This window comes from Arachis stenosperma, chromosome 6, assembly GCF_014773155.1.
Source record: "Arachis stenosperma cultivar V10309 chromosome 6, arast.V10309.gnm1.PFL2, whole genome shotgun sequence".
NCBI lineage: Eukaryota > Viridiplantae > Streptophyta > Magnoliopsida > Fabales > Fabaceae > Arachis > Arachis stenosperma.
Window position 1 is genome coordinate 3,679,804 of NC_080382.1, and position 17,469 is coordinate 3,697,272.

The following is a 17,469-nucleotide window of genomic DNA, read 5'->3' on the forward strand; positions in this document are numbered from 1 at the left end:
TATTTAAGAGTTAAGACAATAGAACTTATATAATAAAAAAAAACCTTAAAAATCAACATAATTTATCATTTTTTATTAACATTTTTAACTATCAATCTAATAATATATTTTGCTAATGGGTAATAGCTCAAATGGCATAGTCTTCTCATACTTAATTAAGAGGTTGCAGTTCGAGTCTCTTATCTTTGGTAAAAAAAAATCTAATAATATATTTTTAAATGATATTAATTAATTTTAGATAAAAATAATAGATTGTGTTAATTCTCTAATATTTTTATTAATTTATTATAAATTCAAGGGTGATCTATTGTTCGTTAAACAAATTAATTAATTTTTAATTTTTACTAATTACTACTAATCTAGTGGAAATAAAAGGGAGGGGTGGGGAGGGGAAGCAGAAGTGCGGAAGAAACTGGACTTGACGCTCAACACCACCTACTCGCGGCGCACTTCTTGGGTTACTGCCGCCCGCACACTCATTCATTACATTATTACTCGCCACCTCAGCTCCACTCCTCTTCTTCTTCTTTTGGAAGTTAAAGAAAAAACAAAGAAAGAAGAGTGAGTGTGATAACAATAAACCACTCAGCTCCATTCTTAAACAACACCTTCATCACTCTCACTTCCCCCGATTTCAATTCCCAACTTTACCCCCTCATCGGCGACGCTGCTTTCCAATTCAATTCAAAGCCCTATATAATAGTCAAATTGTTTGTTTGCTCGGAATCCCTTGCGTGCGCCAAAGATGCAAGGGTTTACAGCAGCAGCACCACCAGCAGGTGGTAGTGGTGGAGGCGGCGCCGCCGGACCTTCCGATTTGGCTCAGCTTCAGTCTACCATGCAAGCCATCGAGCTAGCTTGCACTTCCATTCAGGTTCCCCTTCTACTTTCACCGTTTTCTGGTCTTGTCACACTGGATTCAATCATTCGCAATGGCATTTAGTTATTTTGTGCTACCTGTTTTACTACTGATTTTCAATCATGCTTGCTGTTTACATACAATGAAAGATCGGCAGAGTGAAAGAGTGAAAGTTCATTGATCATTATATTGTGTTTTCTTCCAAGTTGCTATGGTTAGAATAGGAGGTATAAACTGTATCATAAAGAAAAATTCTATGATCATATAGTGTAAATGTTGTACACCCATATAGTAAGAAAGTTTTGCAGTTTCCTAAACTCAGGCACATTGCAAGAATATTGTATCTGAGATAATTTTCATTAATTAGTAGAAAATATTTATTAATAAGGAAAGTATCGACATGGTACCCACTGTCAGATTCATGGAACTTTCTAACCCATGCCTTTGCAAGGGAACAGATTGTAGATTAGTTTAGGAAGCTAGCATAGCACCTACCTTTTGAGTGTAAACAAAAATTGCGTGGAACCTCTTCCTGTTGTTGTTCATTACATCTCTAAAGTTGTAACAGATGTTGGGTAATGGGTTGTGCCACAATCTCACTACTTTTTATTGAATATGCTTTGAGATTTTCTGCTTCGAATCAATGAGGGTGCAGTAAAGTAGTAGGATCTCTGCATGCATTTAATAAAACATGAACTTATGCACATAAATTACTTATGAGGCAGTCATATTATCATTTATGTGTTTGTTTTCAGATGCACATAAATCCAGCCGCTTCTGAGGCAGTCATATTGTCATTAGGCCAATCCTCTCAGCCATACAAGACTTGCAAATTCATTCTTGGTAAGTATAAATGTTGTAAACAGACAAATCCGTGGTTCTTGGGGATACTGTTTGGGTTCTGTCAAACAGCCTTTTTATGTTCATTAAATTATTCATATTATTGTTAGATCGTGCTGATACTGTTCTGGATGTCTTTGCAGAAAATTCCCAGGTGGCAACTGCAAGGTTTCAAGCGGCTGCAGCAATCCGGGAAGCAGCTATCAGAGAATGGGGTTTTCTTAGTGCTGATGATAAGAGAGGCTTGATTAGGTTTGCTTAAACCTTTGAATACCCGTTTCCTTATGAATACTCTATGTACTGATTCAGAAGAAAGAGGTTTCGGTTATCTAGGGCTTTTTTTTTTCCTTCAAAAAATGAGGACAAATATAAGGATGGAACCAATTCAGGATTTAGACAATACCTATTTTATTAAGCACACAAGTTTTATCTTGTGTATGTATGCATACCACTTAAGAATCCAAACTGTGTTGTTTCAGTAATATTGATACTGGAACTGTCTTCTTTATTCTAAAGGAGGAAAATATTGCCGTGCCATTTCTTCTCAAAGGTTGCTAATTTATACACTTACTTGCTGATACCAAATGTATTCTTTGACATCAAGTGGTATACTTTTTCCTAATTCCTTGCCACATTAGCTGGGAGTGAAATATGTATGTTTCATGACTTATTAGATAATTATAATTTGAAGGATATTTCTCTAGTGATCTTGTCTCTATTAGAATCTGTCAAACCTATTGCTACTTATTCCTGTTTTATATTGTACTATGTGCAGTTTTTGTCTATGCTATACTATGCAACATGCTAGTTCTCCTGATGTGTTTGTCCAAGCAAAGGTTTCTTCAGTGGCTGCTCAGTTGATGAAAAGGGGTTGGTAAGTGACCTGCATATCAGTGTTGTCCCAACTAATGCGCATGCTAGATATCTTTTGCTAAACAAACAATTTACTGATATACCATGTGTTTGATTTGTTCTGATTGAAATTGCATAACACGAAACTTACTTCTCTTTTTTTTTAATACGTACTATAGCAATTAGCAATTTTATTGGCAGATCTGTATTGGATAAGGTTTAAGGTTAGATTTATGTCTCATGTTGTTGACTTGGCAAATGATTTCTATATATAGGCTTGAGTTTACGACTGCAGAGAAGGAGACGCTCTTTTATCAGGTACCAGCTTCATTTTTTCCCTTTTGTTTAAGCTCTCTCTCAGACTATGTTACTCTTTTTACATGTTGACTTCTTCCTCTGCCTCCTTGTACTCATGCTTGAAATGTGTCAGTGGGCTGTTCAAATTCCTCAGAATTGATACAGTGATGACTGACAACTGGAGTAAATTTGAGTGGGTAGGTTGGGTCTTTTTCTTTGGATAGAAAATATTTGTTTGCTGTCTTGGTTTGGGGTTGCAACATTTAATATCCATTATTCCTTTGTGATGCTAAGTTTATTCTGCAGGATATCCCGTATTGTAATTTGCCCTACTTATTATAACTTAATGCTCTTCTTGTTTGCTTACTTTTCCATTTTCCTCCTGTTATCTGGTTTTTCTGCTTTTTCTTCTGCATTGCACATATTGTTTGTATATCCATTCAGTTTTTTAATTTGCTTGGAAACTTTCGTCTCTCATGCCTGACAGTTTTATATACTTCAGGTGAACCAAGCTATTTTGGGCATTCATGGCGTTGATGTGCAGTTTGCTGGAATCAAATTCCTTGAATCATTGGTATTTAATATTGGACTTCGTCACATAATGTCGGGAGATTTCTTTTTATTGTTTCAAGTGTTAATCTTACCTGCTTTCTTTGTATCTATATTCTTTTATAGGTATCTGAATTTTCTCCATCCACTTCAAGTGCTATGGGTCTTCCAAGGGAATTCCATGAGCAATGTAGGAGGTCACTTGAGCTAGACTACTTGAAGGTCTTTCTAATATATTTAGTCTCTTTTCTGCAAATCACTTGAAGTTTCTCTAATTCATCCTAGTCATCTTTATTTTCTTTAGCATTAATGTAGTATTTCTTTTGTTTACCTGGCTCATGTTTATTTTAGATATTCTACCGTTGGACACAAGAAGCTGCTTCAAGTGTCACAAACAAGATTGTTGAATCTGACTATGCTGTTCCCGAGGTTAAAGTTTGCACTGCAGCACTGGATTTAATGGTTCAGATTCTTAATTGGGATTTCCGTTGCAATACTAATGATACAAAAGTAAATGTATTCTCTGCTGGAATTAGGCAAGACGGGGATTCTCCTAGAAGGTCTGAATATCACCTAGTGCAGGTTAGAAGTTGGTTTACCTTTAATGAATTAATATGCCTTGGTGGAACAAAAGATAACATGGTGCCAAACTTGGTGGGTTAAAACAGTTTAACCGATCGATTGTATTGTGTCATGGCAATCAACCCACCAATTCATTTTATTTTATTTTTCAACTTCATTATTGACCATGTTTAATATTGTTATCCCTTTATGGGGTGACCTTCAAACTGATCTTTTTAGAATGATGAACCTACCCCACCCTAGTTTTGGCTAACCCAAGGTTTATCAGGGCAGGCTGATCCTCTTGCTATCTCTATTGCTGCCATGCTTAAGAGAAGAAAACTATGATTTAAGTCATAACGAGAAATTTTGTGCAATTAGTTTGCTATTGCTGACTCTATTATTTTTTTTATGCTTATCTGCAGCCTGGTTCAGATTGGCGTGATGTATTAATATCAAGTGGTCATGTTGGATGGCTTTTGAGTTTATATTCAGCATTGAGGAAGAAATTTTCATGTGAAGGCTACTGGCTTGACTGCCCAATTGCTGTTTCTGCCCGAAAGCTAATCGTACAGTTTTGTTCTTTGACAGGAGCCGTATTTGCTTCTGGTATCCCCCTCTATGTTCAAGTTGATAAATATTTTACATATCTTTCTGATGCTTGTTATTTTAAATGATGGACTTACTGAGGTGTGGGGTTGTTGTGCGGATGGTAAGATCATCCTTGATAAGGTGTTAAAGTAAAGTAATTGGCCCTTTCTATAAACTTTCCCTCTTGTTCCACACACACACGGGATTGTCTTTTGGACTGGAAAGTATGGGATGACACTTTAGAGATTGGGCTTGGCTTCAAGCAGTAGGCAGGGCTGCTAGATTGCTGCTGTTTCAGTTCTTAAAATAATCTTATGCAAGTAGTGAATATTAGTTAATTCAAAGTTTCAAACTATTATTCATACTGCCTGATTTTGCTAGATAATTAGTTGTTGTTAAAGGGGGTCTCTGATTAGCAATAGGGACTCAATTCCCTGTATCTTCCTAACTTGTGGAGAACCATGATTAAAGTTTGAGTTTTTTGTATTGTGATCTAGATGATGTGAAAATGCATGAGCAGCACCTTCTGCAACTCTTATCTGGGATAATAGAGTGGGTCGATCCTCCTGATGCTGTTTCAAGAGCTATTGAATCAGGGAAAAGTGAAAGGTATGGGGGATCATCTGTATAGTACACCTGCACAAATGCACAAACACAAATCTCAACCCCTCAAAACTTTTAATTATTTATATTTGACCCTATATTGGTGCTGGCTTCATTCAGTGAGATGCTTGATGGTTGCCGTGCATTATTAGCTATTGCACATGTAGCAACTCCCTATGTGTTCGATGATCTCCTAAAGCCTATGAGGTTATTTTTTATTGCAATTTCTTTTTCTGGTTTTTTCATTGTTAAATTTAATTGTAATTGAGTTGATGTGAACACACTTTTTCCTTCGATATTTCAGGCCCTTTGGTACTCTTACATTTTTGTCAATGTTGATGTCGGAAGTAATTAAAGTCCTAATGACTAGCAACACTGATGAGGAGACTTGGAGCTGGGAAGCACGTGATGTCTTGTTGGATACTTGGACTGCCCTTCTTACGGTACTAAGTTAAAATAGAACATCTTGTCTTTTATAATTTTTATTATTATTATTATTATTTTAATGTTACTTGTTACCTTAATAAGATTTTTTCTGTCCTTGAATAAAGAAGGTTTAGTTCTGATCATCAAACTGAAATATTTGTTGTTCTCCAGCCAATAAATATGATCTCTGCAAATGCTTTGCTTCCATCTGAAGGGATAAAAGCTGCAGCAAATCTCTTTGGTTTCATTGTAGAATGCGAGCTTAGAAGTAACTTTATATACAACTTTGTATATTGCTTTGTCATTTTCTTGTTTTACTTGCTTCTTTTTCATCGTATAGTTATGCTGATGTGATTTTTTCATTTAATTTAGTTGCCTCCGCATCAGCATTTAATGATGAGGGTGATGCAGACTATCTTCACGCTTCTGTATCTGGTATGGAACAAGAATTATGCAAAGACTATCACTGCTGAATTTCAGCGGTAAAACATACGTTATGTTGGAGCTTGATGAGTTTTCCTGTTTTCCTTTTTACATTAATATTGTCTTTGCAGCCATGGATGAAAGGTTAAGCTCCTATTCTCTTATTGCTAGAGCTTCTGTTGACGTTACAATTCCCTTGCTCCATGGAGTGTTTTCTGAGCGGGTTGCACGCCTAAATCAGGTGTATCTATTCTCCTACCTATTTAGACTACAAAAATTCAAATTGGTGGTTGTTCAGATCTCAGATATTGAGATGTTGGCCTTTTGTGATTAAGAATAAATTATCAAAGGAAACCATTGTACAGGAGGTAGACAAATCAAATTTACTTTTAGATTGTATAAAGGGAGAAAATATCACGATGCTAACACTGTAACACCAGCTCATTCCACTCAGACTTGCTCTTATATATATTGTTCCATCTTTTTCTGCTTGTATTGTACTCACCATCCATAATATTTTCTGCTAAGCTGTGAATTATTTTCATAACTCAAATTATTCACTTCATTGTAGGGACGGGGAATAGTTGACTTGACTGAAACCATGGAAGAACTTTATTCATTATTGTTGATTATTGGGCATGTAATTGCAGATGAAGGGGAAGGGGAAATTCCTCTGGTATGTGGATTTTATTTTCTCCTTATTTTTTAAATTTCACTTGGAACCAGCCTTTAGTACTGCATTTTTTTAATATAAAAAATATCCTAATAAGGAGCAAACGCTCAACGGATTTTTATTTTTATTTTATTTTGGAGAAAAAGGTTCTTCAAAGTTACTTTATATTTCAAACTTTATTTCTTATCATATTAAATGTTGGCAGTAATGTGTGATTCAAGTTTTAATTTAATGTGCCTTGTGATATATTTAGGTTCCGAATGCTATACAAACCCAATTTGTTGTTAATGCCATGGAAGCAGACAAACATCCTGTTATAGTACTTTCCAGGTAAATTTCTTTTCCGCTCGTCTGATTTGGGAATTCTCATAAACCTTTTCGTATTCAGTTAATACAAAGTGTTCGGCCATTTTTGCCCTTGTTTCTTGGTTAGGCCATTTTAAAATTGTTGTCCTTTTGCATTTGGGGTTTGTTTTTGTGCACATGTACATGTATGTGGCCCTTAACTTGTAATTTTGAGTTGAAGAACTGGTTTGGCTTAAGGTATGAATTCTTCCTTGGATATGGAAGAATTGGAATTTGAAATCCTGATAAGATTTGATATGATTTTAACCCAATTGTCCAACCATAAAATATTTATTTTCCTAATCAATGCAGCTCAATCATAAAATTTGCTGAGCAGTGTCAAAATCCAGAAATGAGATCATCAGTTTTTAGTCCCCGACTTATGGAGGTAACAAATGCTATTTATCTTGTCCTATACAGTATACATTCATTTTCTATGTATTTGTTATTGTCGTCAAATCTGGATATGGTGCTGTGCTGCCTTGGCTTTATTTCAGTCCTAGACTGTATCTTTGGGGGAGATTTTCTATAAGATTTTACAATCACAGATTATTATAATCATGGGCCATTGCATATATTCCCCACCTTCCAAACTCCCCCCCCCCCCCCCCCCCCCCCCCGGTTCTTTCTCCCTTTCTTTTGTTTTCAAAATGCCAAGACTTACTGTTAAACAACTTGAAAATTTTCAAGGCTAAGCTGAAATTACTCTTTACCTCGATTGGTTGCATATGAATAAGCCATTTATGTGTTTAATGTTTTTAAGTTGTCTGAGGGAGGACAGTTTTAAAACCTCTGTCTAAGATCCTCCGAGTCTTTCTCTAGTTTTCTCACTCTTATTGTCACGTGCTATCTATGTCGTATTTATGTTATCTAAAAATGTGGGCTTATTTGGTGCTTCACTACGAAGTTATTTATTTGAAGTGAGATCATATTGATGCTGAGCCTGATACTGCATTTTGCAGTTTCTGTAATTCTTTTCTTCAACAGATGTGTTTAACTTCCCACTCCCTTTTTATTGTTTATCAATGCCAGTCACTTATATGGTTCCTTGCACGGTGGTCACGTACATATTTGATGTCTTCCGATGGGAATGGGGACAAAATCTTGGATTCAGGTCATCATCCCGAGCATAGTTCAAAAAAGGCTTTGCTTAGTTTCTTTGGAGAGCATAACCAAGGAAAACCCGTCCTTGATATTATTGTTCGAGTATCCTTGGTCACACTTATATCATATCCAGGGGAAAAGGATCTTCAGGTTTGAGTTTAAAACTCACATCATTTTAATATTTTCAAATACTCTTTTAAATAAAGTAATATTGAACAATTCTTCAAATCTTTTTATGCAATTTGGTGACAGATTAGGGCAGGTGGATATACCTGTAGTTTGTTTCCTTTTATTGATAAACAAAGAATATTAAGAAGAAAAGAACAATATAAGATTAGAGGACAAAATCTCCTTACATGAGTAAAGCGAAACAAAAGAAAAAACTATGAATGAAGGATAGTTTTTTCAACATCGAACATGTTTGAGGGAAAAAAAACCCTCAAAATGTTTTGAGTTTTACACCAAATTGAGGCCAAACACCTAACTATATCCCCCAAAACATGCTTTTCTGAAAATCTAACATTGGAGGTGTGTGAATTGCACTTGAAGCAAGTACTCCAATTATTATCGACTTGATATGCATCTTTGCCTTTTCTTTTTCCCTTCTGAAATTTAATATTTCAATCATAAGCTCTGCAAGTTTATCTATGTTAACACTACTGCAATAATAGTAAACTGTCTTGCATTATTCTTTTGTATTATTTTTATGCAGGGCATTACCTGCTACCAGTTACTTCATTCACTGGTTCAGCAAAAGCATATATGCATTCATCTTGTTACACTGGTGAGCCAACAATTGCATGTATAATTTTATCTCTGGAAACTGGATTTATCTCTCAGACTCGTTTTCTGTTATGCTCTGTACAAGTGTTTGGAAGATATGAGAGACTAAATTTCCAATTATCTTAGAAGTAATGGTCATGTTCCAATGCTTTCAACGACCTTCAACTTTGCCTATAGTCACTAAACCTCTAATTTTATGGCACTCGGTACTTAAAAACAGTAAATATTGTTTAAAAAAAAAAAAGAACAAAAGAAGTAAATATTACCTTGGCATGTTTGTCTTGAACTTTTAATATCTTGGGCAGAATTCATGGAATGAACTAGCAACTGCATTTTCCACAGAAAAGACTTTGTTCCTTTTGGACACTGCTCATCAGGTAAGAACTTTATTAAACTTGCACATCCCAGCTGATTTGTTGCCATATGTTGTGGTGTAAATGCCTTCTGTTTTTTCCTTCAGCGGTCACTTGCACAAACACTTGTTCGTTCAGCTTCAGGCATGAGAAATTTGGACACATCAAGCCAGTGAGTATCTGCTGCAGCATTATTTTGTGACTTTACAACTTCCCTGACACTAAATTTATATGAAGGTATGTGAGGAATCTCATGGGTCATATTGCGACATATATAGTGGAGATGTCCAGCAAGAGTAATTTTAAAAGTATTGCCCAACAGCCGGATATCCTCCTATCGGTGAGGACACAAGCATTTATTTAATTCTCATCTTTATGTGAATAGTTTTCCAATATAATCACTGATATCTGTAGGTCAGCTGCATGTTAGAACGTCTGCGTGGAGCTGCTAGTGCTTCTGAACCTCGAACTCAGAAGGCTATTTTTGAGCTAGGGTTCTCTGTAATGAATCCCATTCTTGTTCTTCTTGAAGTATATAAACATGAGGTAGCATTCACTTTTTTTGATACCTTGCCATATTTTGATATTTTTATGCTCTTGACAAGTGTGATTTCTATGACTGTCGGTGATAATTTGTTTATTGTCCTTATAATGTCCGTTTTCTAAGTTACTCATATTCCTTACTATTAATCCATCATATTTTTAGTTTAGCAAATGTGTATGAACTTCCATGTTTCTGACATCTTTCACTGTACTTATATATAATTATTGCTTAGTCTGCAGTTGTCTATCTGCTACTCAAATTTGTAGTTGATTGGGTTGATGGACAAATTACATACTTGGAGGCGCAAGAAACTGCTTCTGTTGTTAATTTCTGCATGTGTTTGCTTCAGTTATATTCATCTCACAATATTGGCAAGGTATTTTTTGTTTTATTATCAATTATGTAATATATTGGTTCTTATATGGACAAATACTTTGGGATAGGACGAAAATTTGACTTGTTGATGAACTTGTTACTGGATGAAAATCTTGTATTAGTTAGACTTGTAACTTTCTCTCATACTCAGATCAAGTGTATTTTTGCTCCTTTTGTCAGATATCAATAAGTCTTTCAAGCAGCTTACTCAGTGAGGCAAAAACGGATATGTATAAAGATTTGCGTGCTCTTCTTCAACTTCTTTCAAGTCTTTGCTCTAAAGACATGGTATTTTTTTTTTTTTTTTTTGTATATTAGCTAGGTTAACCATTGCAAAAGGATATACCTGTCTCTCATACTCCTACCTAGCATTTGGCCTGCTTAACTGAAAATACTTAATGTGCCAGATCGATTTCTCGTCAGATTCAATTGAGATCCAAGGCACTAACATATCTCAGGTATTATTATTATTATTATTATTATTAAACTATTTCATATAAATTTACTAGTCAAACTCTGATACCTGGGTCTTACAGGTGGTTTACTTTGGTCTTCACATAGTTACACCACTGATTTCTATGGACCTCCTGAAATATCCCAAACTTTGTCATGATGTAAGATATTCATCCATCAACGTGGAAAAATTGCTGTAGTGATTATTTGATCAAAAGCTGATACTTTAATGATTAATTTGCAGTATTTTTCTCTCCTTTCACATGTGTTGGAGGTTTATCCTGAAACTTTTGCACAACTAAATAATGAAGCCTTTGCTCATATACTTGGAACTCTTGACTTTGGCCTCCACCATCAGGTAATATACGTGACACTTCTTTTATAGTACTCAATTACATTTGATGAGACAAAGAAACTACAAAATTTTAGATACATATATATATATATATATATATATATATATATATATATAAACTGATTTAGTTTTACCATTCACTGTCCTTTATGAATTTCTTGTGTTGAAAACAAGCGATATGTTCTCTACTATATATGTATTTCCAAATCCAAATAATTCTTTTGCATTTCATATAATGGTTGTAATTAGAATTTGTGGCAAATCTGCATGCCTTACTTTCTTGCAGGATGCAGATGTGGTTACCAAGTGTCTGAGAGCTCTGCAAGCTCTTGCTTCTTACCACTACAAGGAGACGAGTAACGGTAACATAGGCTTGGGCACACATGCCACGGGTCTTAAGGATTCAAATGGGAATTTCCAAGAAGGCCTCTTGAGTCGGTTCCTTCGTTCATTGCTGCAATTGCTCCTTTTCGAGGACTATAGGTGAGAGTTCAAACAAAACATTTCCTTCCTCCAAAGCCTGTTCCCTAACAAAGGATTGTGTCTTGTGTTTATCTCTGCAAGCATAGAATGATTAATGTAATTATGATCTTGTTACTGCATGACTTGAATCTATCCATAGAATGAATATATTTGAATGGAGGTCAGTTGCATTTGAATCTATGGCACCTTCCATTCAGTCTCACATTGTTTGTAGAAATGACGATAGACCATCAAATGAATTTATATATACATTCTGCCTGACCTTAAAGAACATAATTTCAGTATTTCAGACTTGTGAGCATGGTTTCTCACAAATACCTTGTATTGGTAAAACCATTCCGAAATTAGCTTAGTATTGGTTTGTTATTTCAGTTCTGATCTAACCAGTGTGGCAGCAGATGCTCTCCTTCCACTAATTCTTTGTGAGCAAAGCCTGTATCAGGTATGCTTCTCAAACTTGCATTTCGTATAGTATTCGCTGCAAACTTTTTCGGTTAAAAGTGCCCATTTTGGTTAAAATGCGTAAATTAAGATGAGCATGAGCAAGGATGATAAATCAACGCTTGCTGTTTGATATTCTTATAAACACCTCTTAATCGCATGAATTCCTTAAAGAATTTAATTTTGATGCACAGTCATTGGAAAGTAGTTTTACACGTGAATCTAATAACATAATGCCATGTCAGTAAAAATAATTGTTTTTTATATTGACCATGTGAATCATTATCCAAAAGAACAGATAAGATTGCACGACTGTGTAAAATGTTATACATTGTCAGTGCATCAAAATTAAACTCATTCCTTAAATGCTATGTTTTTTATTAATAATATTTATTATTTTCGAGTTATCATTATATGCGGGAACTCCCATTGAAAGTCGGCATGTACTCTCTATTACCGATTACTAAATATTATCACAATGTGCCCCCACCCCTGTTCTCTGTGTGTTGTGTGTTCATTCTTTACTAGACGCTCCTGAGATGTCTCTGTCTTGGGTGAATTTTTTGACAGAAATTAGGCAATGATTTGATAGAAAGACAAACAAATCCAACGCTCAGATCAAGGCTAGCAAATGCATTGCACACACTAACATCTGCAAATCAGCTCTCTTCCTCCCTTGATAGGATAAATTCTCAGAGATTTAGGAAAAATCTTAGTAGCTTCCTGATTGAAGTTCGTGGATTTCTAAGGACAATGTGATCAACCGTGTATGACTTCTGTTGTATAATGCTTCAAAGAATGAGTTGACATTCACATTTGAAACAAACCACCGGAGAGAGAAGCTCGTCAGATATAATTTTTGTGGAGTAATTGAAACATCCATCATATCGGCAGTGCCCATTCTGTTTACTCAGATCCGTCTGGTTGTTTCCAAAGGCAAAAGCTGGTTGTTTATGTTGGTCAGAGACTATGAAAGAAAGCATCAAGGCTCTTTAAAGATCTGAGTACCAACTTATTGGCATAATGGCTTGTGATGCCATTTTCTTCTTGGCGAATTGCATTGTTGTGTAGATATGTTACTCAAGTCTAAGATTCGATTGGAGGGGTTTTCTTTATGCAACCTTTCATGTTTGTGAAGAAAAGCACATTCTGTTCTGATCTGTTGAGATGTTAAACCAGTTCCGTGTTTCTGCATACTTAAGCTTTTATGCACCTGTAACAACTATACTAATGCCACCATCTTATTTTTGGTGTTTTTTCATCTCAAGAAGCACAATTTGTATAGCTGTAACTTTTTAACTGCAATTGTGTAATTATTCATGATGAATATTGAATTTTGCGGTTTTTCGTGATAAGTAAACTACAATGCTCCACTATGGTAAGTAATTGTCTGGGGTTAAATAGCTGTTCATCGTGGACAATCCTTACGTTGGGGCCATTCACTGGAAACACCCTACAAACGAGACTTGTTTGAAGTTATTGACAAAGAAAAGGAGAATGACTAGGATTTTTTTTTATTATAAAATAAAATCTTTATTTTCAGATAAAAATTGTTTTAACTTCAATTGCAAAGATCCAAATTTTTCTTTTGGTGTTAGGAGCAAGTTTGCCGCTCCGCTCAACGAACCTTGTCATTTTCACAAGGTTTGCCACTCTCTTCGGCAAACTTTAGAGTGCATGTTCAATAAAATCCCACTAAGGCTAGTCAGTCACTAAAGTTATTACTAGTAATTCATTTTTTTTCTTTTATTTTCATCTTCTATTTATTTTATACAATGTTTGAAATTTTATTATTATCCATTCATTATGATGGTGAAATAGTATATGATCAAGAAGAATCTATTGTGCTTAGTTCTGCTCAACTAGTATTTGCATATATGCCACCTGAAGTTGAAAGTCTAATAACGTTAAAGAATTTAATATTGCATACCATTGGTCAACAATACATGAAAAGAATAAAAAAAATTTAGTACAAATATCTGTTCGAAGTAGATAACACTTTGTTTTACAAAAAGTATATCATAGATTACAATTGAATATTATTATTTTGTTATTTTTTTTTTAGATGATGGTTTAGTTAAGATTTTATATCAGTTACGTGATGATGAGGACATACGTCATATTACAGCTGAACCCCAAGATAGACTCCCACATCGACCAAGGTCATCCAATAGAGACAATCACCTCATGTGTATGCAAGAGTCAGAGATATTCGGAAATAAAGTGTCCCCGATCATCTGCATGATGTGTCTTCTGGTGTAATGCAGCAGGCGCTCCTCCGTCGGGTACTCCTCCAACTGCCTGCAAACAATATCTCGAAACCAAGTAAGATTTTCAATTCACTTGTTTTGTGATTGTCTATCATGGGGGCTCAAAACAATACCTAACAGCTGCTGACAAAGGTCCTCAATAGTGTCCATCATAAAACTGTTCCTACCCACCGATGTAGTCGCTGACTGGATCTCCATCAATGTTGAGTCCCAACTGATATGCCACATCTTGTAGGGTGATAGTCCTCTCTTCACAGAACAGGTGAAAAGTATGGGACTCAAGTCCTCATCTCTCGATCAAAGCAGAGACCAATGCCCAATCATTTGTCCCACTCTAGCATATATGCCACATACTCGAATCCTGTTCGTCTAAGGTGTGTCCTAATATGTTCGGGCAACCATTGTAGTAAATTCCTTCTTGTACACAAGACTCGAAGACCCTACCAAAAAAATCAACCAGTTAGACAAAACGGAAGCCATAAGTAATAAGACAAAGTTTAAACATATAAAAGACATAAGTTATAAAGTATACTACTCGACCAAGTCTGTCAGCAATATGATCAATCTGATTTCGTCTATAAAGGGTATCCTTGTATTCTAACATGTTTTACGCCATAAAACTATACTATAATAGAATAAATTAGAATAAATAATTTCAAATTAACTAGCTTTTTATCAGACATATTCGAAATAAATGTAAAACATAAACCATAAATTATAATTTTATTTTAAACCATAATAAGTTCAAATTGAACAATAATCTAGATAAAAAAAATTAAAATTAACTAGCTTATTATCAAACACATTGAAATAAATCTTAATACTTTAAATACTTAGACCATAAACTATAATTTTACTCTAAATCATAATTAGTTCAAATGAAACAATAATCATAATAAATTTTTTCATTAACTAACATCTATTAATCTCCTACCATAATTACATGATTGTTTGGCATTATTTAAACTAACAATAGATGGTAATTTAAACTAATTATATCATCTAATTATCAAATTAACTAAAACTAATAAGAAAAGTTAATCTAACTAAATAGAGGACGAGAGTGAAAAAGTAAACAGTGAAATCTAAGGGAAGATTACGTTATAATTGGACGAACTTACTTAAAATTTGTCGAAGAGGTCGGACAAGGTTCGCCGAAGGAAGTAGCGAACTTGCCCTTGACGCAAAAAAAAAAATTTTCAAAATTAAAATTAGAATAATTTTTATTTAAAAATAAATATTTTTTATTTTATAATAAAAAAAATCCAGAATGACAATGTCTAATTGGGGATAATTAAATCGGGAATGTTAGGGTGTATATTTTTAGTATATTTAAAAAAAAAAGAAAAATTTGGCTATTGTTAGTCTAAAATTCTAAATGTAAGATAAAAATAAAAAATATATTAATCATTTAACATTACTCAATTAATTATATACTTTAAGGAGAAGTATATCTTTAAAACATGTTTGGTTAGAAGAATATTTTTATATTTCTAAAAGATTTATATTAAAACTTTTACATTGGAATAATTTTACAATGTAACATTTTCGAAAATGAGAACATTTTTTACGAACTACACATTTCTTTAGTGGTAGAAAGTTTCACCATACATAAAATTGAATGGCAATTTGCACATCCAAAATTTGTTTGAAGCACATTTTTTTATTTTAATCGTTAAATTTAATAAATGCATTTTATTTATTCTCCATTAAAAGTAAAAAGTCATTATATGGTTCTAATAACTTTGAACAAAATTCACTATACTTAATCCAATCATATTGAATATACTAAAAAATAATCACTAAATTAATTTAATAGTTAATTTTTTCACCAAATAATAGTACAATGATAGAGAGGGAAGGTGGCCCCCTACCATTTTTGGCGTGGAAGTGTTGTAAAAATGGTAAAAATGAAGCATGAGCAAAGATAGAAACAAATAAAAAGGAAAAAGCATAAGGAGGGAGGAAATCAACGGTTGGAAGATGATCTGAATTGAGAAAGTGGGGCTCGTGGATCGAGGTAGTCCACTTAGCCGACAGGGAGTACGATGTGCACGTGGAATCACACAAATAGAAAGTGTGATGCACCCTCAAAGGGTTGACCGTTGATTGCGCTATACTTGTACGATCGGTCATTTCATGTCATTTCATACCCAAACCCTACTTTTCCCTCCAATGCCAAACTATTTCTTCTTTTATTTTTCCACTCTCTTTTCATAAATGCTCTTTATTTATTGATAAAATGGTTGCTAAGAAATTTAGTGAAAAGAAAATGTGGTGCTCAAATGATTGTTGTTACCGACTATAATTTACGTTATTGAAATTTTAATCCATCTAGAGTTTTGATATCATGTCTTAAAATTATTCATCCCAAAAATTTAAACTAATAGAAAAAAATAACACTAATGATTATATCTCTAATACTGAATTGAACATTTCTAATCTTTTATTATACATATTGTATAAATATTCCATTAGCTCTTTATACTTTTTCAAAAAAAATATACATGATATACACATGTGTTTAGTGTTACATACATCACACAAAATACATATCACACAAAATACATATCCATAGTAACGTACATGTGTGTAATACTACTATATCGCTGTTCTAAAGTTTCAACTTTCAACATTGATACTTCTTTCGTTCATGTGCATGTAACAATTTATTAATAAAAAATAAATTTTTAAATAAAACTTAAATTGACAATAGAATTAGTTTATGACTATATCGTGAACATTAAAAAAAAATTCATTGATTCATTTCCTAATTGAAAAATCTCAACGTACGTACTGATCAAACAACTGGCGATTTCATGCTCTTTCGTATCTTGCTTGTGTTATTGACTATTTAACTATGGAAGTCGCTAACATAGACTCAAATTCATATATAGTGAAATTCAGAAGTGACAATCTTTTTCAGGAAAAAGAAAATTATATTTAACTAGTGAAAATATATATTGCCATGAGTTATATACCACCTAATCAGCTTTATTTATATCATAATGATTTTAAATTAAATACAATTTCTTTTAACAATTTATAAATATTTTAGTAAGTATTTGATGAATTTAAATGCTGGGTCGACACTAATAAGTTAGAGTAAATCTCTTCCTTAATAATTTAAAATATTTATTTGATTTGATTTGGAGTCTTTAATAAAGTAACTTTTGTATTATTTAAATTAAAACTAAATCATTTTAAAGTCGCCTTAATAATCTTGCTTTGCCAACGGACTTTATGTCATGTTTCGGACTAGGCAGTGTTTGTGTTAACCTTATGTTTT

The 17,469-nt window shown here is 33.9% G+C and overlaps 1 protein-coding gene across 6 annotated transcripts; it reads left to right on the forward strand.

The window, feature by feature from the left end:
- Window positions 1–394: 394 nt before the first annotated feature.
- On the forward strand, window positions 395–13,436 carry LOC130935082 (uncharacterized). 6 transcript variants are annotated; one of them, XM_057864645.1, is made up of 32 exons: window positions 395–874; window positions 1,615–1,702; window positions 1,843–1,951; window positions 2,475–2,573; window positions 2,827–2,869; window positions 3,351–3,422; window positions 3,524–3,619; window positions 3,749–3,979; window positions 4,384–4,567; window positions 5,047–5,158; window positions 5,273–5,359; window positions 5,457–5,595; window positions 5,750–5,846; window positions 5,951–6,013; window positions 6,133–6,242; window positions 6,573–6,677; window positions 6,928–7,004; window positions 7,332–7,407; window positions 8,052–8,273; window positions 8,836–8,907; window positions 9,212–9,283; window positions 9,367–9,431; window positions 9,497–9,599; window positions 9,674–9,805; window positions 10,036–10,179; window positions 10,359–10,466; window positions 10,586–10,636; window positions 10,715–10,792; window positions 10,876–10,989; window positions 11,273–11,469; window positions 11,842–11,911; window positions 12,481–13,436. In XM_057864645.1, exons 1-32 carry the CDS (start codon window positions 746–748, stop codon window positions 12,667–12,669), a joined length of 3,534 nt encoding a protein of 1,177 aa, XP_057720628.1. In that variant the 5' UTR covers window positions 395–745; the 3' UTR covers window positions 12,670–13,436. The 6 variants fall into 6 exon arrangements, 2 of the variants coding, with proteins under 2 accessions (XP_057720628.1, XP_057720629.1); XM_057864646.1 differs by lacking the exons at window positions 395–874; window positions 1,615–1,702; window positions 1,843–1,951 and adding an exon at window positions 2,982–3,045; XR_009067789.1 differs by lacking the exons at window positions 10,715–10,792; window positions 10,876–10,989; window positions 11,273–11,469; window positions 11,842–11,911; window positions 12,481–13,436 and having other exon boundaries at window positions 10,043–10,179.
- Window positions 13,437–17,469: the final 4,033 nt, after the last annotated feature.

Coding starts and splice junctions, on each gene's coding strand:
- LOC130935082 (XM_057864645.1), top strand. CDS start 746: ATGCAAGGGTTTACAGCAGCAGCACCACCAGCAGGTGGTAGTGGTGGA. Junction 5,360..5,456: donor GATCTCCTAAAGCCTATGAG/GTTATTTTTTAT, acceptor TCGATATTTCAG/GCCCTTTGGTACTCTTACAT. Junction 8,274..8,835: donor CAGGGGAAAAGGATCTTCAG/GTTTGAGTTTAA, acceptor ATTTTTATGCAG/GGCATTACCTGCTACCAGTT.